The sequence below is a fragment of the Neopsephotus bourkii genome, unplaced genomic scaffold (assembly GCF_033783945.1).
Source record: "Neopsephotus bourkii isolate Nb327-2 ecotype Australia unplaced genomic scaffold, CSIRO-AGI_Nbou_v1 NB_1767, whole genome shotgun sequence".
NCBI lineage: Eukaryota > Metazoa > Chordata > Aves > Psittaciformes > Psittacidae > Neopsephotus > Neopsephotus bourkii.
The window spans coordinates 8,704,339-8,729,116 of NW_026902241.1; the positions used below are offsets into that span (position 1 = coordinate 8,704,339).

At 39.1% G+C, this 24,778-nt stretch overlaps 1 protein-coding gene across 10 annotated transcripts in view; it reads right to left on the minus strand.

Annotated features, from left to right (window-relative positions):
- Nucleotides 1-24,778, minus strand: part of RPS6KA2 (ribosomal protein S6 kinase A2) — a 285,765-nt gene that overhangs the window by 89,168 nt on the left and 171,819 nt on the right. For all 10 annotated transcript variants that reach the window (XM_061378507.1, XM_061378504.1, XM_061378502.1 and 7 more), the window contains 2 exons: nucleotides 8,050-8,166; nucleotides 3,810-3,891 (listed from right to left, as the gene is read on the minus strand). In XM_061378507.1, the coding sequence (XP_061234491.1) occupies nucleotides 3,810-3,840 (31 nt within the window). In that variant the 5' untranslated portion in view covers nucleotides 3,841-3,891; nucleotides 8,050-8,166. The remainder of the gene's footprint in view (nucleotides 1-3,809; nucleotides 3,892-8,049; nucleotides 8,167-24,778) is intronic.

The window sequence follows — 24,778 nt, forward strand, 5'->3', positions numbered from 1 at the left end:
GAACTGAAATAATCAGCCTGCCTCTGTACCAGCTTTGCTGGTGAATACAAGGCACACATGTACACAGGATAAACAGTCCCCGTTTTCCTTCTGCTTCCGCAGTTTCATGGTGCCTTCAGGCTGGGCAGTCATGACCCACTCATATATATGTAAGCTTTTAATCATTCTAATTCAAATTTTTTTTAATCTAAAAATCTCATTTTCTAAGTGGAAATGAAAGTAGTATAATGAAGGCATGAAAGCGACATTTTAAGGTGGTATATTTAATACTACTATATAATGACATCTTAAAAAACAAAAGTCTCACTCTTGGAAAGTATTTAAGTGCCTAAATGCCTTTGAGCACCTGGAACCCCACAAAAAGGTTTATATTTGCAAAGGTAGCTATTATGGTATTGAAATTTGATAGACTTTCAAAGACAGATGAATTATACATACACACAGCCTTGAATCTGATGCATTTGCTATCTATCACCTAATAGACATAAAATTCTCAAACATTTTGGACAAGGTTTTCCTAAAATTAGTAATTAGAATGAAACACTTATCTAGTTTCTTCAGTTCTCTCTTTTAAAAACCAGATACCCACAAGCTCCAGCTAAAGGAAATGAGGCATGAAGGAAAGAAACGTCTGAATGATGCTCTCATTTATAACTTAAGGGAGCAGTGGCTTTCTCACTTTCAGGGATCCATGTTGTTATAGGTGCTTATTCAGATATACTCTACATTTAATATGAACCTGCAAGTGGTGAAGATTACTTTCATTTTCACAAACATTTATATCTACAGCATGTGCCTCTGCAAACCTGTACAGTCTAAACTGGAGTATTTTTGGAGTCCAATTCTCCCTTCACAGCAGGAGTGGTCCTGCTGTTTAGCAGATCTTTTTCAAGTTTAAATCTACATATGCAATTGATCTACAAAGCCTCTTTTGTACCAAACAACTTTTTTGAACTGTAAATGCTTGAAGAGTGTTGCTGCTGATTGCTGTACCCTTTGCTGTTGGTGAAATTTGGATCATGCTCATAAGGGACAAATACATTGGAAAGAGGCAGCAGACCCACTGGAGGAAGCCCTGTTTTGTACTTCTGCTTATTCCTAAACATTATCAGCCTGTCATGACCACAGTCAGGTTTCTGGGATAGGAAACCCTATCGGCAGAACCCACTATGTCTGTTCTACATAAAAGCTAGTTTTAGCCCATCACTCCTGAAGGCATTTAACTTCCTCACATTCTTACTTACAAAGATTTTAATTATTCAGACTAATTCAGAAAAGAAAAAACAATTTTGTTACCCCTTCCTCTTTTCTCATTTCTTCATTTTATGTATTTTCCATTTTTTTTTAACTGAAAACAAAAAAAGCGTTATGATATTTAGGACTGCGTGGCCATGCCAATGGTACTGGCACTGAGAGCTCTGACCTTCCTGTTCCATGCTATACTGTACAGAGTACAAGTTAGGAAGCACAGTCACACAAAAATCTGTCTAGTATCATGTATTTTGTCAGTAAATACTGAATGCAGTGCTAACAAGAACATATGGCTTTGCTCCCATTACTTGACATAATAAATACTTCACACTGGAGTTAATTCCAGCCTTTTTGAATGTAGGTAGGCAGCAATAATCTAGCACTTTCACTTAAAAGATGAAATTAAGCTGTCAGAAATATTCTCTCTGTGCAAAAAGTTACACGGAAGCTCACTGACAGCAATCCTCATTGTTGCTCACCTCGCTTGCCCTGGGCCAATGGGGTTTTGCCTTCACTTTTGTACTTTGAGTTAAACAGCTGTCAGGTTTAACTTATTTGTAGAAACTAGTGTGGACAAATTAGTTCCTACTGCGAAATTCCGAGTTACCAGTCAGAGGGGTAAGTAGCCTGAATGGGAGAGAAATGCAATCCAGCAAAATCATAAAGCAGCTTCAGCTTCTAGATCTTGTGACCCACGCTTGAGAAAACAATAAACAGCCTGCTGTAATAGCCAAGGGAGAAGAAAAGTAGTGGTGCTGTGCTGTGACAAACCAAGGAACTGTAAACATGGAGGTGCCCGCTCTTGATGAGCAGATACATATGATGGAACACTCTGAAGAGTTTAAAATCACCATCTAAATTTCAAGGCTTCCTAAAATACTATTTGTGTTTTGTTTTTTTTTTCCCCAGTGGAATCTAACATTACCAATTTAGTTAAAATATATTAAGAAACGACAGGTGTTAAGTAATAACACTTTAAGTAGGGTGTTAAGTAATAAATTTGGGGTAGCAAAAGAAACCCTCCCCTTCTACAAAGCTCTTTCAGATCAACACACCTCAGATTTATATACCAATTTTCACCTTGGGTGAAAAGTTCTGCATTGTTAAAAGAACAGAAATTAGTCGCTGGTACATGGTGACATCAGAGGGGTCATGCGGTCCTTCCTCAGACACTGTGCCCAGCAGGAGATGGCCTTCCCTGGTAGGGAAGGCTCTGAAAGTTGAGCTCAGCTCAGTTTGGGTACTTCACGGTTCTGCTCTTGGTTGATAAGTCAGAGAATCACTCTATTATAGGTACTGTGCATAAAGTACTTTTCCTTTTTATGCATTACATCCAGTACTGCTTAAGTGTTTATTTGCACCATGCTGTCCTGCCAGAACAAATTTTCTCTTGTACATTTCAAACAAAAAGATCAGCACATCAGTATTGCTCCAAACTAATGTTTCTTTGAAAAGGCTTTCTCAGCTGAAGGAAATGTGGAAATACTTATTTGGCCACTTCCCTACTTTGACTAGTACTCAGAAGGGATGCTGTGTCTGCCTGCCACCACCTGCTGTAACTCTGCCTTGTAATTAGAGGTAGCTTCATTCTTCTTTTGGTCCCACAAGTTGAAGCATTCTAAAACAACCTGGACTTTTAAGTCATCAGAACTATCTCAAAATGGTTTTGTTTAACATTGGAATAGAAATTTAGGCACTATACTGCATTGTGCAAATCCACATTGTCCAGGAAAGAACAAAAAGAGCTGCTCTGGGCAAAATGAACACTATCTACGTTATCTGCAAAAAGCGTAAGGCTTTTGAGAAGGAAAACAGAGTACAGTGCTCGGTCAGGGAATCAAGAAGACAATTGGATCTTGCTAACTCTGTGGGGAAAAAAAAAAACAGTAAGGACTTCAGCTGAGACCAAACTTACTCTGTTTTTCAGTCCCATGCTTTCCTAGATATTTCTTTTTTTGTCTGAGTGAGGCTGTAGCCACCCGTAGTCCCAGAAGAGGATGACCAGATTTAAACATCAGTCATTCAGCCCTAGCCTACTACAGACCACTCACTGACTGGTCATGAGCTAGGAAACAGCATCATCTCAACAACCTCAAAATGACTTCTTGCACTTGAAAACACTTTGTCATGAATTTCCGGGCATATAGTGAGAGGCACCAGCTGGAGGCTTTTCAACCCAGTAGGAGCTGTGTTTTACTTCACCAATATCCTTATTTAAAAATACTTATTTCAGTTTACTTCAGCAACAGAAAGATACTGCCACTGTGATACAAATTAATATATGTCCAATAGAAGTCCTATAGATAACACCAAGAAAGTGAAGAAAGCATTCAGCTGTTAAACTCTGAAGCCTGAAGTTTTCCCTGCTCCTGCACTGTAGAGGTAACATTTTTTGTGTATGCTTTTTTTAGAACATTCCCTAGAGCGAGGTAGGATTCTGGAGGGTGGTAGAGATGTATTTGTGCACTGTTATGTACTGCAAGATAGAAGCAATGCAAGAAATGTGAATGACAAGCTAGGACAGAAATAGAGACTGCAGAGGCTGTCCCGATCCTTACCTTTCAGTGTTGCTTTCTTAAGTACCTTCATTGCATAAAGCTGACCCGCATCAGATCCTTTGATCTTCCTCACTAGAAATACCTGTAAAAAGCAGATGAACACTGAGCTTCCAGTTACAAGCCTTGCTGCATTTGATAGAGGAACAAATACTACAGTTCAGGTAATCTAACAAAAATTGTTAGCTGAAAGTATTTCATAGCTATCTCACCTGCAATTGGTTGAGCTAGCTCTGGAATTTTTCAGTTTTAAGCCTTCACCCCTCACAAGGAATATATGTTCAACATTATTAATTGCCCTTACACATTCAATTGAAGATGGGTGAATAGTCAGAATCAGGGCACACACTCCATATTCTGAACAGCTTTACATCAAAATAAGTTATGTCTCATTTGTGCTTAAGAATGTGCAGTGTCTTAAAAATTGCCATCAATTAAATTAAGGAAAAAAACCCTCAGACAACAATTTATTGTAATTTATGCCATAAGTCATGAATAGTGACTTGCCTAAGATGCAGCTGAAGTAAAAAAATCTGTCTGTACTTAAAAAGTAGGACTATGATTAACAAATATGCTATGACAAAGGTAGTTTTCCCTGCTATAGCCTCCTACGATATATCTTCTGACAACGTAAATTTGTAATTGAGATAAAATAAAATTGTAGCTAAAACTATATCCTCTTTGTTTTACTCCATGCAGCTCCTTCTTATCTACCCCTAAGTGCATCTGAGCACTGGAGGGGTACTGAACAAAGGAATGGGTAATTCAGTTCGGTCTTCATTAGACTTTCAGTGTTTTAAGAATTGAAAATAAAATAAACAAGTTTTTTAGCTGATTCCCTGGACTGACTCTGTCTGCTGAGGTCAGAAATACCAGACAACAGTATCTCTGTTTTTATTTCAGCACTTGTGTTTCTGGACAGAAACAGAAGTAAAGCCAAACACAGAAAGAAATATAAGCCCATGTACATAGCACATACTTATAAATATATAAACTAACAAAGGCTGGATGAAATTATGTAGCTCATGAATGTCTACTTGGATTACAAAAATCTGTGGCAATTATTTTATTCATGGCTTGTTCAGGAACCATGAAGCTTTGTTAACTGTCTCCACCCAGAATATGAAAAGCCAAAAAAAGAAAGGAGGAAGTCTCTTTGTAGCACACTATTTTCAAGTTGAAAAGCTCTTCCTCCTGAAAAAAAACCAAACCTGTAAACAGATTATGATTCTTGTTAAAGCACCCTTTGAGGAAAGCTTTGTAGGAAGGGGGAACAACTTTTAACAAGCAGGTAGAGAAGCTGAAAAAAAAAAAAACCCAAACCAATGTAAATATCTCTGAACACTTTAACCACAGCTTTCACATCTGACAGCATCACAGCTATAATACCTCAATGATATGTTCTGATACTTTTTTGGTGAGACTTTCCTTCTCAAGGTGCTTCCTGTACATGAGATATGAACAGTTCCTCAGCTGAGCTGCCCTAACTAGCTGAGCTTGGGCATATATTGCTTGTTCCCATCTCCTCTTTCCTAGTTTGATGAACATACAAATACTTCTGATGCTTACAACTGTAGAAACAAAGGATGAAATCTGGATACAACAGGAACATATATGACTGCTACAGGGATGCTGGGGAGGGACTATTCATTAGGGACGGTAGTGATAGACCAAAGGGTAACAGGTTCAAACTTAAACAGGGGAAGTTTACATTGGATATAAGGAAGAAGCTCTTTACTGTAAAGGTGGTGAGGCACTGGAATGGGTTGCCCAGGGAAGTTGTGAATGCTCCATCCCTGGTGGTGTTCAAGGCCACATTGGACAGAGCCTTGGGTGAGACGGTTTAGTGTGAGGTGTCCCTGCCCATGGCAGGGGGCTTGGAACTAGATGATCTTAAGGACCATTCCAACCCTAACTATTCCATGGTTCTATGATTCTGTGAAGTGTTTTTCATTAACTTTCATGATAAATTAAGATCAGCTGCTCCAGCATTAACAGGAAGTCAATTCATTTAGAAGTTCGGCTAGACAGAGAAATATTGGGATATTTTTCAATCCAGCCCAAGTAAAAGATTCATTTTTTGCATTACACTGAAAGCAAGGAGAAAGGCAAAAGCAAGCTTGCCCAAACACTAGATTTTCACAGCTGTATTATTATTCTGTAAAAATGGTTATGGAATCTTTATACAAAAAACAACCCAAACCCCCAAACATTTAAAATAATTATTTTAAGCTGTACTGCACATGGAACAGCACAGCATCCTGCACCTGCATAAATACTGGGCTGCAGTATCTTCGATGCAATCTTGCAAAGCATGTAATACTCATATTGCTGTAATAAGCACAATTATCAACTGACGCTACTAGTCACTAGTCAGCTGTTCCCTTGTAGCACAGGATTCCCTCCAAAACAGATGACTCAAGAACACTGTGTGCTGTTTCAGAGGACATCAAAATAATCATCAACCAAAAAGGAAACAGAGCAAATGAAAAAGCATTGCATTGCAAAATAATACCAGCCTTCTGATTCTTCTTAAAGGCAAAGCTTCATTGCTCTTGAAGCCACTGAGTGGTCCTGGAGCACTTATCTGACTGGTTATATCAGCTATACTATACTAGCAGTTTGCCAGAACAGCACAGGCACGTTGCTGAGCATGACTTTCAGTTTTCTAGTTTGAAATGCATGCAAACACCTCAGGTTATCAATACCCAATAACTAACAAAACTCCCTTAGCTGGAGCAATGGGAGTACGGCCCAAATCCCAACCTGAAAAGTTAAGAAAGTGTTGCAACTTCCAAGAGTGTTGCAAGCACCCCCGCTGACACCAAAGACATCCTCCCTAATCCTGCAAGAAATTATTTAGGCCTCATCTGAATAACCTGAAAACTCACTGTACTTCTCCTTCTTGTACTGAGTCAAAGAGTAAATCTAATTTTAAGTTGTTTCATTTTTTACAATTTTCAGTATTTAAACCAAGTATCATTACAGTGCTCTCAAGAAATTCTCTAGATCAAAACTTGGTTGTGAACACAAACTTTCTTGGCATCACTCATCTCAGGGAACTTCTAGCAGACTTGCTTATCAACATAAGTCTAGAATAGTCATGAGGTTGATAAATACTCTCAATATAGCTTCTCTCAGGAATAAAACTAATGCCCGTGATTCATCATCAGGTTGCTCAGCTTTGTGCTGACTACCTCATCAACTTTCAGGTATAAGACAGTTCTTCAAGTTAGCCAGAATGATCCACCACTGAGTTAAAAGCTGGGAAATATTTTTTTTTAAACGCCACAAAATAATAGACTTAAAATGACAAAGACTTCAATGCCTGGTTTAAATCAGGCTCCCTGTTCCACAGGTTTCAAAGTTTTATTTACACCATGGAGAGTTTAAGTCTGAACAGACTCTTCCCTCTTTCTCTCTATCTTTTCTTCCTATTCTCATTTCCAACTGACACATTCTGCTTAAGAATTGTCTCTGGGATTAAGAAAAGCCTTGGACTGAAGACAGAAATGTTCTTTCTCAGAAAGAGAGAGGCCTTGGGTGATATGGTTTAGAGCGAGGTGTCCCTGCCCATGGCAGGGGGGTTGGAACTTGATGATCTTAAGGTCCTTTCTAACCCTAACTATTCTATGATTCTATGAAATTAGCTTGTGGTCATACAGGTATGGCTTTTTTCCCCCATTCTCTCACCACAATGACTGCTCTCTTCAGCACTGGGGTTTGACATTTGGATCCTTTCAACAAAGCATATGGGCTGCTAAGTGAGAGCTAAAGAGCAGTCTGAGACTTTGAAATGTGCTTGAAATCCCATTTCCCTCAATGGGAATTAGACAGCTAACTTATTTAAGCCTCTGAATGTTCCTATTTTCATTCTCAAACTAGGCAGCAGTGGTGCATTCACATCCCTGCTGTGTAGGTAAGAAAGGGGGGGGGGGGGGTCTAATTTTTTTTTAGAGAGTGATGCTCACTAATGCTTATCTGTGCTCATCAACCAATGTCCAAAGACATAAGCACCATTTGCTAAAGTGCTTTACACACACACACACACACACACACACACAAAATATCTATCTAAAGCACAAAAATGTTATTAAAAATAAGACAGAAGAGGTTTGGGCTTGATTGTCTGCTTCTGCAATATAATTCAATTTAGAAAAATGTTACTGGTGCAAATGAACTCAGAGAAAGGACATGACATTTTCAATATTGCTCTAGGTTATTAGATGGCATTAAAAATTACCTTTCCATATGAACCTTGTCCTAATACTTTCAGCAGTTCAAACTGAGAAGGATCTGCTTTTTCAAAACCTTCCTTCACATGATGACTGATGTCTATTTCCTTCACGATACCTTCTTCCTGCAAAGGAAACAACAAAAAACAAAATCCCCAAATCAGAGCTGTTATCCTAAGGAAACACACAGTTTATTAAAATCCCATCTTCTACGACGCTACAATCATGTATGAAATTTTGAAAAAAGGAAACAAATGCTTGTCCAAATTTTCCACGTGGCTGTTACTGGCTGGGGAAGGTAACATCGTGACATCCAGGCTTGTTGCTTCTGTTTATTGACACTCAAGATACAACTAGGCATAGAATATGCAAGCTGAAACACAAAAATATGCCCATCACAGACCTTGCTAGCAGAGTGGCATGTACTCAAATCTGTACTGTAGAGGCTCCAGCACACTTGTCTTAACAGACTTTCTCATTCTCCCCCAAAGCATCACTTAAATCCATCTTAAACAGCCCCCTTAGTCTTAAGTAGCAATTCTTCCTATAAGCAGACAATAAAGGGAGCGGCTAGAAGCGTTTCTCCCTATTTACCTCAAAGAATGGAAAGTAACTATCAGTATCCCTCTAAATAGAAAACAAATTAACAATTTATTAATAAGGATTTATAAATAAAGATGTGAAAAAGGGATAGTGGTGGGAGGCAGACAGACAGACACTTTCTTGCTTGCACGAATTAGCTTTAATTGCTTTGGATTTTCCAGATTCTTTTGTTAAAATATTTCCACTGTCAGTAGAGGCACCAGTCGAAGTAGTACTTTCATCTTACAAACTGTGACATATGGCACTTGTTTTAGTTGTTTGGTTTGCCTTAGTTTGGCTTGTTCCTCCAAAAAGAGAGTGACTAGGTCATGTAAAACCCAGAGGGACTATGCAGAGTTTGCAGCAACCCAGAAAGTCACTGAGCTGAAAAGAAACCTGGAAGAAAGGACCTGCTCCTCAAGGACACAGTTGTGAGAAATGAGAATGCTTACATGCCTTTTTATTTCTGTGGTGTTTTGTACTCTTGCATTCGAGTTACTGGGTTTGTTTTTTTCTATTAAAACTACTTGTTCTAACTCCTCTACAAGTAAAACATGGATTTTGAGTATAAAACCTTTTTGTTTCATCTCCCAGATTGAAAGGAATTAATCATTTAGGATCAGGTTTGAATATTTCTGCACTCAGCAGAAATAATTGGAAACTCATAAACATTATTTTCACATTAACTTTTCCTGCTACTGTCCTTTTCCCCCAAGAAAAGCTCTCAATAAAACCAGGAAATATAACATTTGTTTCCCATTCTTAAAAATTAAGAAAGTAAAAATAACATCCCAAATCAAAAAATGCATTCACAAAAATGTGCAGCCAAAACACATTCATGTACTAAACAAGAATAAATTTTATTCCCTTCTCCTCCAGAAAAATTGCTACCACTTTCTATCCACTGTAATTTATCTGATGCACGGTTAGCATTACCCTAATTGCTCTTTATACTGTAGCTCCATTCCTCCTCATCTCTACACTGCCTCTTTGCACTCACGTGCTTTGGAACAGGGACTATATCCTCCTCTCGGTTTGGAAAGCTTCCTGTACTTTGTGTGTGCTACCAAAATCATGGAAAATAATCATCATCTCACAGCAACTCATTTTTCGGATCCCAGTTCCTCTAGCTTAAGGTTTGCCTGAAAGGAAATGCTTGAAACCAGTTTTCCCAGATTTAAAGGTTTTCAAAGTACGGAACTGGCAGGATCTCTCTTCTTGTTTATCTGGCTTTAATTGCTGTGAGAGACAAAATATCTCTTACATATTAAAAATATTAATTTCTTCATTTTTTTTCTAGGTGAGAAAAACAATAGTAAATGGATACAGATTCTATACGTACTATTAGCTGTTTCCCAAGGAAACCAAATTCTGAAATGATGAGCTTTCATACTGAGTGACATGCATCTTTAGGTAAACTGCCTGTAACTAAGAGACTTGCACACTGGTAAGAACATTATTTTGAGCTTAGCCCACCCTGCCACATTACAGCTTAGATAAAGTACCTGGACTGGATACTTAGGTAAAGTATCTGCAAGCATCTTGTTCAGTGGCTATTCACTAAGGCTAAAAATTACTCCACATAGGCTCAGGCTCCTAGACCACCTCTATACTGAAGCTTGTATACTTGGGAGTTTGCTCTCCTGTGAGCCCAGGAAGAGTTTGGGGACTGGCTTCTGCAGGTCAGCCTCTGTGTGTGGACAATCCCCTGACAACTGTCATATCATGAAAAAACTGCATGGTATTTTCCCAACTCAGTGCACCTGGTCACTATTTCATTAATTTCCCCATCTATGCTTTGCACAGAAGCACATCACAGAAAGGACCATTCGCTGCAACCATGCAAAGCAGCATGTGGATCTGAATTCTGAAATGCGTTTGGGAGACAAAGCTCTGAAGAAAAAGCAGCTAACCCCAATTTTATGTACACCAGATATCTGTCTCGGATTTACTTCTCTTTGAGCTGACACCTTGATCTCAAAAGCTGTGGAGGAGATCTACCACAAACAGCAAACCTCTTTTTAATTAAGTTGGACTGTATTTCAACCAGCTACATTTGCAAGTTTAAATCGTGAGTGAGACTCAATTTGTCCATTCACATTACTTATCAGTCACAGGCCTACAACTTCAGGCATGTTTCTCATTGTACTATTAAATTTAATAGTACCTCTTTAGGTTCATGGGATGCACACAGTTACAGAAATATATTGAAGGCATTAAAGTGATAATAATTCCGATTGCTGGAAGAATGCTTAAAAAATTCTAGCATTCCCAGAGAAACAGCATAATTAATTCATAGCTTGCAATAAAAACACTTTAATTACATGCATCTTTAATTAAAATCTCAGAAAAATATTACTTACAAGGAATGTGACCAAACACAAAGCCTGGCAGTGTTATCAGAGAAGCACACATTTTAAAATTGAAAAACCTTGTAGTACATGACTTTTCCAAACCTAACTATTCTATGATTCTATGATAGGTTGGAGGGGCTTCTGGGGATCATCCAGTCCAACACTCGTGCCCAAAATACCATGGATACTAGATCAGACCAGCTGGTTTTTGTCCACTGTGGTTCTCAGTGTCTCAAACAAAGAGGCCTGAGCCACTTCCTACAGAACATTATTCTCTTTTGATTTGCTTAGCCCAGAAATGCCCACAGTCATGTCGAGCTGCCTGTTTCACAGGTCCCTGGAGGAAGCAGGATATTTTTCTAGGAAGGCAGGATTTCCTGTGGATTTCCTGTGGTCTCCTCACTAAAAATGGGCAGCAAAGCAGCACTGAAAAAAAGCATGCCAACTCTTCTTTCACTGATCATCACTGATCATCACAAGTGGCGTTACTTGTGAGCTCTCCAAGAGGCAGACAATATTTTAACTATTATGACAAATCCACTTCCACTGGAGAAAAAAGCCAAACTATCAGTACTCGAGACTGAAGATGGACATATGAATTTGCAAGCCCGCATCTATTTGCCTTGCATGTATTTCTATACTCTTATTACTTATTTTCCTGCATGAATTCTGGAATGACTTCTGTTTCCTTGCTTTAGTAGAAAAAAAACTTCCCCTACCATTTATGGTTTTTGAAGTCTCCCTGTATTAAACTAATATGGAATGTGGCATAATTTTTCTCAGGTACTGATGATCAGAGTGAAGCCCAAACCACTAGAGCATAAGCATCATGGGCAGATCTTACAATTATTTTTGCTCCGAGTTGCATCCTAGGGACTACTTTAACATGGATGTTTCTCACTAGTCCAGCAAGTGCAGCATTAGGAATTTGCATAAGAACAGTAAAACTGAGGTAAGAGATTCACAATACAGACAAAGCCTGCACACTGAAGAAGTTGTTTTGATGGAAAGAGTTCCATTCTGGAACAAAACATGAGCCAACTTCCAAAGTGGTTTTTATCAGTGAAGTTGGTGGAGTCAAAAACGAATGTTCCACAGTTTGGTCTTGCAACAGCTGTGCACAGCAGCCTGGGCTCTTGCTCCCTGCTGACTTGTCCCAGCGCTGCATTAGCAGGAATGCTTGACTTGATGAAGCTTAATCTTTTCTAAACTTCTCTAAATATTTATGTTTGCACAAAAAACATCATTCTGTGACAAAAGTGAGATGGATGTTCTTGGCAGCCTGAAGAAAGCACATGACTGAGCATGGGGAAGGACTAGGGGAGGGAGGTTAATGAACTGGAATACATGATGAAAGAGGAATGGACAGTGCTTCTTTGTGGTAATACAAGAAAGACTTATTCAGGGCCTGATTCCATATTGCATTGTTCACTTAAAGGCATCCCTCCATGGCCCCAAGTTGGCAGAAGTTTCGGACAGTATTTGAATGGAAGAGCTATTCTGATCTCCTTTCATTTGGGACATTGAAGAAGACAGACTCTGCTCATACTGTGTGACTGTGGATGGCACAGACACGTCTGGTTTGGTGCTTCCAGGAAGCAGCTGTTCTCTGTAGCACTGATCTCAGATCACTTCCAAGATTTCTTCATGCATCCAAGATTTTCCTTGGAGAAAGAGAGGAGCTAATGCTCAGTGGCTGATGGAGAGCAACCACAGAAACCTCTTCCAACTGCAACAATACTTCTTGACTCACTGTCACATGGCTGAGTAGGATTGGGAAGCATAGTATAGACCTGGGAATGGATTACAAAAAGTCAAGCAGGCTTTCCTGAAGTGTAGCTCTTTTCAGCTATACAGCCTCTTATCTTGCCTGATTCACAGCCTTTCAGCAAAAAATTATGGAAGGAATACCTCCCAGAAAACCAACAGGTTTAGCAATCCCTTTTGCAGTCTTGTCTGGCTCCTCCCCAACAGATTTCTAAAGAGCAGAGCTGAGGATGTCCTCAAATCCAAAGACCACCTGAATTGTGCCCAATATATTTTAACCACATAGAAAAACCTTCCTCACCAAGATTTCCTGAAATGGTCCGAAGCATGTGGATAGAGGTCATTCTAGAATTGGCTACTTTTAGCAACGGACAATTTTATGCAACTGTATCTATGGGAAAAAATTATGGCATTAATGTACGACGATTATTGCTTTGCAAAATCAGTAAGACAGGACTCTCATTTTTATTCCTTGCTTGGCCATCTCCCCAGCTGCACTAGATCAAGACTGCCATGCATATATGGCTGTAAAGAGCAAACTTAATTTTCCAATGAAATATGTGCAGTTCTGATGTGCAAGTTCTCCAACCTTCAGATCTGTTGGGCATGTTTTAGGGCCTAAGGTCAAGTAAGAAGTGAATTAAAATGTCCAAAAGGAAATAGGAACTAATGATAATTTTAAAGAGCATTTATTGCTGTTTGAGAGAATTAGTCTATAGCATGTGCTCAACAGAGAGACTTCGTTACCAGTCCTACCATTGGCAAGTTACCACTTAATATAAACCCAAATCATAACTATTTAACTTCCAAGTAACACAGGCAACACAACATTCCAAAATAATACAGTCCATTAGGAAAGCACATTTTAAACTCTGGTAAGGGAAAAGTTAGGACAGGATATATCTGATAAAGATGAGGCCAGGTTTCCACCTCTGTTTCATAGGTTCTAACCTGGCTCAACCCACAGGAGAGTAGTTTTTGTCAAGACATAATAGGCTATTCAAATGCTTAGTTCAGGAAATGAATTGCTGGCCTGTGTTCAGTTCTTTGAGGACAAGTATTCGCATTAAAAAAGAAAATGTATAGAAGCATTTTCATTAGCCTCTTCCCAGCAGTCTCCAGCAGCTGGAGTACACTTTGAAAAAGAAATCTTTCATTTTAAATAGTTTGTAATCCAAGTTCTGGCTTTTGTTGTGGTCTGGAAAGATGTAAACTGAGCAACAATATCACAAAAGGGTCTGGTTGTTTTGTTCTCTACTGTCAAATTAATATATGCTTTAGCAACAATGAATTGGAATTATTGAGCCCATAGAGAAGCCTGTGTAATTCACTGTGAATTTACTGGACATTGTGCTAGGTCTGTCTTCAGTTTTCAAGCATAAGGTCACCTACCTTCTCAAAAGGTCATATACAGTTAAATAATACACAATGATTTTTAGAGAGCCTGGGATTTCTTCACAATCACAATCACAAATGTGAATAGAAAGTGTTATCTTGCATATGGAATTCTATTAAACAGGTGAAAGTTTAATGGAAACCAAAAACCTCAGCGTGGTTTCTGGGGAGTAGAATGTTATCAGTCCCTGCTAAATTCAGCACATCTTTTTCCAAAGAGAACCTATTACACCCTGCTTAGCACTTCTCACCAGCTCTCATTTTTTATCTTACAATTTAAGTTTCCTCTTTGCAATGCATGTCTCTACAGTTGAAGTTCAGCTGAAATCAAACAAACTAAATGTGAAGGCGAATCACAGAAAGCAAAGGCAGTGAATACAATCTGCTGGATAGATAAGCAAAGTCTATGAGCTTGAAGTTTGAGTATCTGGGAAACCTAGGTTCAATATTTTGTGCTACCAGACTTCCTAAAGTGTCTTTGATTAATCACTTAGGATTGGATTCAGCTAAATAAATGCAAGTATTTATACTGCAGGAGACAATGTTTTGAACTAATTGTCTAGATTTACTTTGCAGTCAATAGACAGAAGCAGACACTTCATGAATAAGAGATCAGGTGAAGTCACACCCTAACAGTGCACATTTCTCTTTGCTAACAATGAAGAAAGCCTAAGATAACTTGTTGAGATGGGGGCTTCTGCAGCTGCATGAGGTGAATTCATGTTTACTGCAAAATTTTGTAAACCACTTAAATAGACTACTACTGTAGATTTTTGATGGCATTAAAAAGAGACATTTGCAGATCCATGCCATTAAAATATTAACAGAACTTCCATTGAAACTAAATATTTTTCAAAAGAACTTGGATACTTGAAGCATCCGGGCACCTACAAGTACTCTAAGGTGCTGGAAATAATCCAGTTACCAGGATTTTGCAGCTCTGGTAAATTAGGCATTATTTCTACACCCTCCCCTATTTGAAAAATGAGCATATTTGTTTTTTGTTATTTCATAGGAATACAGTGTTAATTAAGGGAAAAAAAAAGTGAAATTATACTGCAGTAATGGATGAAAAACTAATCTGAAATTATTTCAGTAATACATGACAATGGGTGACCTGCAAACAGATTCTCTTTCGGCTCAAGACATCTTGGTCTTGGAGACCTTTATTTGATGACTATACTGTCTTTGCAGACTCAGTTCCTGACTAGGACGGATATACAGAACACAATGACTTTGAAGATGGATGAGAAGAACCATCTTCCTATTCAAAGTGCAGATGCACATGAAGCAGAGGGAGATGCCAATTCTTGATCTTTAAACTCTGGACTCAAATTATTAGCCAGGGTAACTCTAACCTTTATGCTAATTCTGGTGAAAACTGCAATAGTTTATGTGGATTGGAGGGTAGAAAGAGCTCATTAAAAACAAAACTAAAAACTCTACTGAAGCAAGGGATTAAAAAAGCAAGCAGAACAAAAGCAGAACCATCTGGTCACAAAAAATACAAACAGTTGGCCAGCCTTACTCATACAGCATTACTCTACAAATACTCAAATACATTTGTGAACTTTAGCAGAAACAGTCTCAAAATGAGTCACACCATTAAAGGACAAAGAACTCAGCTATATTGCTCTAAGCTACAATAAATAAGAGCAGGAACATTTTCATTAACATCTTACTTGGCATGGTTTACAGGTCTGCCTTTGGCCTTTACATCTCAGAAGAGCTGTAAGGTCCACCACAGACTGATTGTTTCTGCTATGGAAAAGGCAAAAGAAGAACACTTGCTGCTCATTCACTAAGGAACTAACTGCAAGTAAGTCTGAATCTGTTGCCTAGCCCTCCCAGGAGTGCCACTGCCTCCACCACCACAGCCTGCTCACTGTGCTGCCTGGCAGCTGCTGCAGTGTGCCAGCCCTCAGTGGGAAGTCCTAATGTGATGGCAACTCATTGTTCATGCACTTCCATAACAGACTAAAGCTAGCCCCACATCCCTGTGTCCCAGCTTTCCCTCTGTAAAGTGCAGGTAAGCCCATCTTCCATTTTCATGGGGTTACTGGAGTATAAGAGCCCTGGAAAAGCTATGAACTGCACACAGACTATGATATTAGGCTCAGATAACAAAGAAGGCAGACAAAAAGGTCTATCAGTTCAGGATACTATTCAAGAAATACAAATGCTTTACAAATATGCTCCAGTTCCCTTATTGCTGTACTCAGCTGCTTCACAGAAAAGGAAAAAAAGTGCCTGACATTTTACTACTGCATTTGAGTGTGAAATAAAACCTCCAGCTGCATTAGGAAGATAAAATGCTTAAACAAAACGTATTTGTAACCATTTCCTCACCATTTCTTGATCCAAATAAAACACTGCTCACCACAGCAGTGTAAATGATGCCACAGCACAGTACGTAGAAAATGCTGTAACAAAGCCCTGGAGTATTTGCATGGTGATTTGAAAGAACTGAATCATCTTTAATATGAATAGTAAAGAAAAAATACCAGGTTTTACCTTGAAATGTGAGGAGTAATGGACAAAAGGCTGTAATAGAAGATAATCACATTCAAAAGTGTTGGATTAGTAAGTTCAGGAAAAATACAAGTCTGTTGTTTACAAACCACTTGTAGAGTTTGGTACTTACCATCTTTTCCCTAAAAAGAATACTAGCCTGCTAGCACATTTTGCATCCTCCCATTAATTAAATTAAGCATCAGCTAAGGGTTCAACCAGCTTATACTTCACAAACTGGAATACTGTTGCTATTACAAGTAGCTATTATGTTAGGAAAAAACATGTTGTAAAGAGGTTAGTTATCTCAGTGGCAGTTTACAGGCAGAGAATTCATAGGGAAACGGATTAATGTGAGGCCATTACAGAATCAGGCCAAATACAAATTAGTTTTAATGCCTCTGTTCACAGCTTGAAGCATCAGAGAAGGCACTGAATGTGAGAGAGTGATGGAGCTGAATCAGGAATAGAGATTGTAAAAGGGAAATTCTAGAGAAAATAAGCCAAGATTTAGCAACAACATGGACAGAGGAAGAAGATGTGGAGGGCAGACAGAAAAAGTAGTATTAAAAAGGACACAACTTTCAGGTCAAGGACAACTGTGGTTTGTGTCTATGCTAACAGAAGTAAACTGAGAGAAGACTGGGAGAAAATTGTTTTGACTCTGCAAACTATCATAGTAGTACATACATAGTACATAAAGTGATATCATAATATCACTGTAATAGTAAACAACTTCAAATGCAATTTTTTCTCTTTTATGCAGCAGCTTAATCCCATTTAAATACCTAGCCACCCACTTGGGCTGAGGAAAGAGAGTGCAAGCATGCTTGTATATACTGGAGAGATCTGATATACTGGAGTATTGTGTGCAGTTCTGGTGTCCTCAACATAAAAAGGACATGGAACTGTTGGAACAAGTCCAGAGGAGGGCCACGAGGATGATCGGGGACTGGAGCACCTCCCATATGAAGACAGGCTGAGAAAGTTGGGGCTGTTCAGCCTGGAGAAGAGAAGACTATGTGAAGACCTCATAGCAGCCTTCCAGTATCTGAAGGTGGCCTATAGGGATGCTGGGGAGGGACTCTTCATTAGGGACTGTAGTGACAGGACAAGGGGTAACGGGTTAACACTTAAACAGGGCAAGCTTAGATTGAATATAAGAAAAATTTCTTTCCTGTTAGGGCAGTGAGGCACTGGAATGGGTTGCCCAGGGAAGTTGTGAATGCCCCATCCCTGGCAGTGTTCAAGGCCAGGCTGGACAAGGCCTTGGGTGACATGGTTTAGTGTGAGGTGTCCCTGCCCATGGCAGGGGTGTTGGAACTTGATGATCTTAAGGTCCTTTCCAACCCTAACTATTCTATGATTCTATCAGAACTGCTCCCAAAAGAAAGGGTGAGAGCACGATGGGGACCGGGCTTTGCTGCACAGCTGGCTAAGAGCCCTGGGGGCCCAACCTTACCCAACAACTCAACTGGACCACCAAAACACAAATGAATGCTGCAGATCCAGGCTCTGTTTACTCATGTAGGCTCTGGCTTTAATGCTTTAACTTTTGCAAGAAACTCACAGACAAAACAAAACCATTGTTACACAAAGTGCCTGACAATGCCTCACCTCATGCTGGGCTCCAGTTTCATGGACAAATACTTAACTAGGGATCCCGGAACTGCATATTTATGTCTTCAGCTGTGTACTTTCATTAGGTCCATGGCTAAGACCCAGGTCATTATTTGCAGCAGTACGTATTTCAGTGCCTAAGAACTGTTACGCACAAGTACTTGTCTAAACAGACTTTCAGCAGCCTACTGGAAATCTAGCCCAGGAAAAGGCCCATTACATTTTGTGGCTTTGTGAACTATTAAGAAGCCTCTAGTTTAGTTTGTGTCCCTCAAAGATTCACATGGTGGTTCTCCAAGGAACAAGTTGCTGATTACCACACATCCTCTTTTCTGTGAAGGCAAATACTGCTTACAATTACAATGTTATACAGCACAAACAGCGGCATATATTGTACATTACACTGAAAATATGTGTATTTTAGGAATGAGAATGAACAAAATGCAGAAAATCCACTGGAATGCAAAGAAATGCCTTTATCACGTTGTTTGGAAGACTCCTTCATTTTGAAGAGGTCAAACTGCTGCACCAGTCTTGCCCTTTTGCAGAGATTTCCAACATATAAGGTGTTTTTGTATAATAAAAGTGCATGTGTGATAAGCTTGTTGGTTCTCAGCTAATTGGGATCTTGATGGCTTATCATTACAGCTTCACAGCTGCAATAATTAAAAGCATTGCATATAACATTGCAATGCCAAATTACTAAATACCACCAGACAGGTTTTCTGAATTTTAATTATTATTTATAAAACAGATATATATTTGTGGAAAAGAGCCATTAAATTAATATGCTCAAATACAGAAATGCATCAACAGCAGTTCAGCCAAAGCTGATCCACGGTCTTCCAAAGTCTGGAAGTACTTCCAGAATAGGACTCATCGAAACATATGCCTTTGTCTGAGGGAGCTCTCTAAGCTTCTGTAGAGCTGACAAGAAATGGGTGCTCTTAGGTTTTGCTTTGCATCAGAGAAAATCAGGCTCTTAAAACAGGACTTAGTAAATGTGCCCCTTTCCTCTCTGCTGACTGTAAAGGAAGTCTGAGCTGATAAATTGAGATACAGACTAATTCTCCCTTCCCACCTCCCTCCATTACTCCTTTAGCATTGCATGGAACACATGAGCTTTTCAAAAGATGGACAGTGCATTATACTGAATATTTTCGGGCCAGCCTTTGATCAATACACCTTTTTCACTATGGGTTTTCTACAGTCTCCAACAGACAATGTGAGATACTCCCATAGTTTTATCTTTCTGGCTCAAAGAGATTTAGTGTGAATCTCAGTGGTTGTGTGTTGTAAGGAGCAAACCCAGAGCCCCTGTCTGTTCAGGCCTGCTAGCCTTGGCAGATATGTAGGACAGTCTCCTTCTGGCCCACTAAGGTAATCCACTCCCAAAGGATAAGCAGACTCTGCAGTCCCCTTTGCTGCAAACTGTAAATAGACAAGGTGGAGAGAGAAGACCAACCCTTATCTACCGTCCTACTGAACAGATGGATTTGTTCTTAAGTGATTATAGAACTACACCTACAAAAAGACCATAGCACAAATACCTTCATTATCTCTGAGCCATCAACAGAAAGGTGCATAGTGCAACTCCAATAGGCTGTGCTGTAAGTGTATCCCCAATGAGCTGTAGAAATTAAAAGCCAGTGTACAGTAAACGGTGCAAGATTGATCCTGTGCTCAGAGCAGGCACAAAGCTGTTTGGGACTCCTTGAGGAGGCTAGCCTTCCATTCAGAGAGAACTGAATGGGCACAGACTGAAGGAATTCTTCCTATTTTACTTTTAATATTCAAATATTGCTTCAGTTAGTGACCTGAACAAAGACAAACAGCAAAATACAATGCCACACTTCACACATGCATAATGCAATTTTACAATATCAAGCTAATAAAAGAAAAAGGCTTTACGATGCTCTGTATGATGGGCACTCATACCACACTGGTAGTCAAAATCACCAGCTGGCTCCACTGGGCTGCGATGCCAGTGAAATCCTTAATGCAGCTGGGAGACAAAATGCTGAAGAAGAAACTGATGGAACACTATAATCACTGAGCTCTTTTTCCACATAAAAAAAATCGGAAGTTCACTTGAACTCAGTACTCCTGTACAAAACAGAGGACATCAAGCAACAGTTACTGCTGTTCCTTTGCAGATAAGGTATTTACTGTGCTTCTCAGTGAATCCTAGGCAATTAAGTCTGCAGTAGGTTGTACCCTCTATACTGAGTCTTATTTTACAACCCTAACCAATTAGCCATATCTGCACCACTTTTTACTATATTAATGTTTTTTAAATAGCATGAAGACAACTAAATGCTAAATGAAACAACTGAATCAATAACAACGGGAAGCTAAAATTATGGACAAAGGAAAACTAGACAACACTATCAGAAGATGAGAAATGAAAGCCAAAGAGGAAAGCTGAAACCACATGAAGTTGCACTTCAAAGAAGGGCTTAACGAAACATGGAAGTCCAGTGCTCATTTTTTCTCCCTGTTTGTCCTATGATAAACAATGTGCAATGCCACATTTTTTCCAAGAAGCCATGGGAGGTAAAGTTTCTGTAATTTAAGACAATATTGTGAGAAAAAAAATCTGTAATGTAAAACACAACGAAAAGCTGATTAAAAATTGACACAAGTTTTGCATTATTAGTATTCCTAAGGTTATTTACATTTAAAACTCTTCTTTTTCATGGCCACAGTGTGACACTACAAACCCAGGTCCCAGTGTGCCAAAACAGAGTTGCAGTTTGCTTTGTTAAATGCTCAGTTTTCTCAAGAACATTATTTTTGGACTGTGTTTTTTCTGATTGATTTTCAATGTTCAAAATGCTTCTTTACCAACAAAGACAGAATAAAATGACATCTGCTATCCTTGAACTTATAACTGAAACTTTCTGTACAGGGCAATATCAAAATCTTTTGTCCTCATAAACCTCCTTATGCTTGTGAAGATACACATGGATGTCATCATTGAGTTTGCATTAAGCTATGTTACTGGATCTATCTGAAAAGTTAAGTAACATACAAATTATAGCCCTTCACAGCTGCAATATCTAAACTTCCAGTTATATGAAGCAGTAAGTAAAGCTGGGTGACATACAACACTGCTGTGTAAGTAGTCTTCATCTGGAGGTAAAAGTGAAGTAAAAATTCACATCAGCTTCTCATTTGTGTAACTACTTTTATGCTGACAATCTGTAACTACATTTTGAAGACAATGATGGTTGAGTAGGTGCGCTTAGAACTAAGATTCCTGGAACTGCAGAGAGCAGAAAAGCGATCCAAGCCATTTTTCTCACAGTTAAGGGTACTGAAAATAGAGCCAGCCTTTTGTACACAGGCTGCAAGTTGACCCAACATACACCAAACACAGTAAGCATTATAGGAAAAGCACATTATTTCCAATTATTAACAAGAAAAAGCATATCATATAAAGACGCATGTATACTGCATTTTATCTGGAGCAAAATCAGAAGAAAATTAGTTTTATTTTCTATTGAAAATTATCTAAAGATTTAAGGAGCCCATCACATACATATCAGGAGCCAAGTTAGCTCCTGATCACCTCTCCATCAGTAGTCACCAATGAAAGACATAATCCCTTACAGTGTTTTCTTCACCAGCAAACAAGCAAACCAGGTTCCTCCCTGCCCTACCTGAAAACCTCCTGCCTTCCTTCCAATACTCCTGCCTCAAAAATTTGGGTCGCAAGCAGAGTCTGGGAGAGTGCCAATGGGAGCAGTAGGTCTGGGTTGGGCAGGAGCATGGGCTGGATGCAGCTGCAGGTCCCCACATGCCATGCCAGCCTTATGAAGGGCATGATGGGGGGGTGAGTGGAGTAGCTCTCCTTCAGCCCCTCGGCAGATCCCCAGCCCCAGAGAGGCTCAGATAGGTCTTCCCTGTGCTCAAGGAGTTGTAACCAGTCTCTTAAATCCGTCTCTTAAGAGGTGAGTGAGATTGCAGCTCACATAACATATGCTACCCTTGAGAAGTTGCATTAATGAAATAAGCCAGGGCATGTTGTAATTGTGGTGAGCTCTGGGAGAGACATAAGGCAAAACACAAAGGGCATGTTCCAGTAGCACAGCCTCCAAGCAATGACGGAAGGGTTCAGGTTGTGAAAAGTTGCACTAAGCAAAACTGACATAAGCTCCCAGCTACACAACTGTTCAACACTGCAGGGTAATCCCTTGGCTATTATAAGTGCCCCAGAAATCCTGAGCAAAGGGAACAAAGAGGTTTGTAAGCTATGTGAACACTGCAGACAGGTATCAGAGGAGCTCTCAGACTTGGTCTCGCAACCACATCCCAGTCCTCCCTGGGACTTGGGGAAAACCAGTAATGCTGCTGGTCTAAACTGGTGCAGTTCCCTACCTTCTAATCTGCGCACGGAAACTGCAAGCCCAAAACCATACCTGTTATAATGTATGCCTACACTAATTGGCTGATTATACAAGACTGGAGACATGCACCGAATCTAAATTATATGTAAAGTCAGGAGCAATAAACCTAACCACACCAAGAAAGATTCAGGTTAGATATGAGGAAAACCCTCCCCTGGCATTTAAGGTTTAACAAATGCCACTGAATGTGTAACTAATGCCATTTAACATGTAAGAAGCTTGTATTCTTCTTTCCTTTTTGTTTTATCGTATCTGATATTATACTCTTTTTGTGTGTTTTTTCAAGTGCCCACGCTGTGTGCACATGGCTGTAAAAACAATAAATACTATTAAATGGTGGCTATTACAAGATTCATAGTAAATATTCATGATCCATCTTACAAATTTAGGGCCTGTATCTAAGAACACCCTCACTTTAGTAATAGGCATAATTCTGATTCATTCTTTTTAGCTCCGTTACCAGCACTGCAAGTAGATGTTAGAAAAGAAACTGCTCTTGTAATAGTTTTTCAGGATCAGGCCCTAAAAACAGAGGATACAGATGGCGAACACAAGATGTGCACTGAGTGAAAACAACTCTTGCTTTCCACAGTGGCAGAATGCCAGTTAGTTAGAGCCTGCTGATGACAGTACAAGAAAAGGAAGAACTGTCATGTGTGTGTGCCAAATTTACTCATTTTAAAAGTGAATTGGGCATCACTGTTGCAGCTGATCAACAAAATAAGTGGGGCAACAAATTATGCCCCTTTTAATCGACCAGTACTGTCACCTGCTCTGTAAACAGGGAGGGTTTCTAAATTTGTTTTTTTGGTAAGTTTGAAGCAGTAAAAGAAGATGGAAACATCCTGTTAACACATTACTGGTTCAATTCAAAGAGCATCTAAGGACTTTATACAGACTTTAGATCAGGATTGAAATGCATAAATACCATAACTCCATGAAGGAATGTCAAAGATGAAGAGCAGATTCATCACTTGGGTTTTTACAAGTTATTACAGAAAGGAATAAAATATTAAATCCTGATTATAGATTTCCAGCAGCGTAACTACAACTATCTTGATAAAGGCATAAAGGTTTGAAGAATTAGGCATTTATTTCACTTGCTGTTTGGCTGTATTAGTCGAGACAAGAACCAGGTTATGTATAATTTCACCTATTGCTTTAAAAGGGAGTAGAAGGAAAAGCCAGAATTCCATCATCATATCTAACTTCAGAATACAAATCTTCTCTGAAAAAAAAATAAATGCCACCAACTTATTTGTATTCAGAAGGTGGCCCCTGAAACATGTACTCCTGATGTGAACATCTGCAGGGAGGAATTCCCAGTGCTCCAGACACACCATCCCAGCCAGAAGAGATCCAGCACCGTATTCATTTATATTTTAGCACTCCTCAGTAAGGAAGAGCTCAGTTCCAGAATATAATGCTACACAAAGAGTGACCATAAACAAACTGGATTAAAAAGAATCCCTGGAAGTGGCCTAGATATTTAAAGAAACTTTTACTAAAGTGATACAGGTCTGAACATATGACCAATTAAACAAAAAAAACCCTCCATAGATATGGAAAATGGCTATGAAATCTAGGTTTTCATCCAGTTTTGAAAGTTCCTTGCACAGGATGCCAGCAGAGGTTGCAGTTCTACAAAAATCTTTCTATAATAAGATATCTAATGTTTTCTATTATTATCTAATAATTTCCTGTAATAAGAGCCTTATCAAATCCAGTAATTCAAACTGATTCAACTGGAAGCCAAATGCAAAGCTACATGGTTCACCTAGTTTATGAAAGATTCAGAACCTTTACTAATCCAGTTAAAATGATTCACCAGACAAACTACTTGACTACAGAAGGTGAATATACAACCTTTGCTTATAAATGCATAAAGTAACTGCCTGAGGAATAGCCCAGCACTGCATTACTACTACAAATGTCCCTTCCTTTTTACTTTCTCTCTCTGTGAGGAGGAAATTAAATTCTCTTCAGAGATTCAGCTGCCATTTAAAAACATTTCAACAATCCAAATACAGGATTTACTCCAAAACCACTTACTCTGAACAAAGATGAGCTTTGCAATTTGTAGCTGCATCTATAAA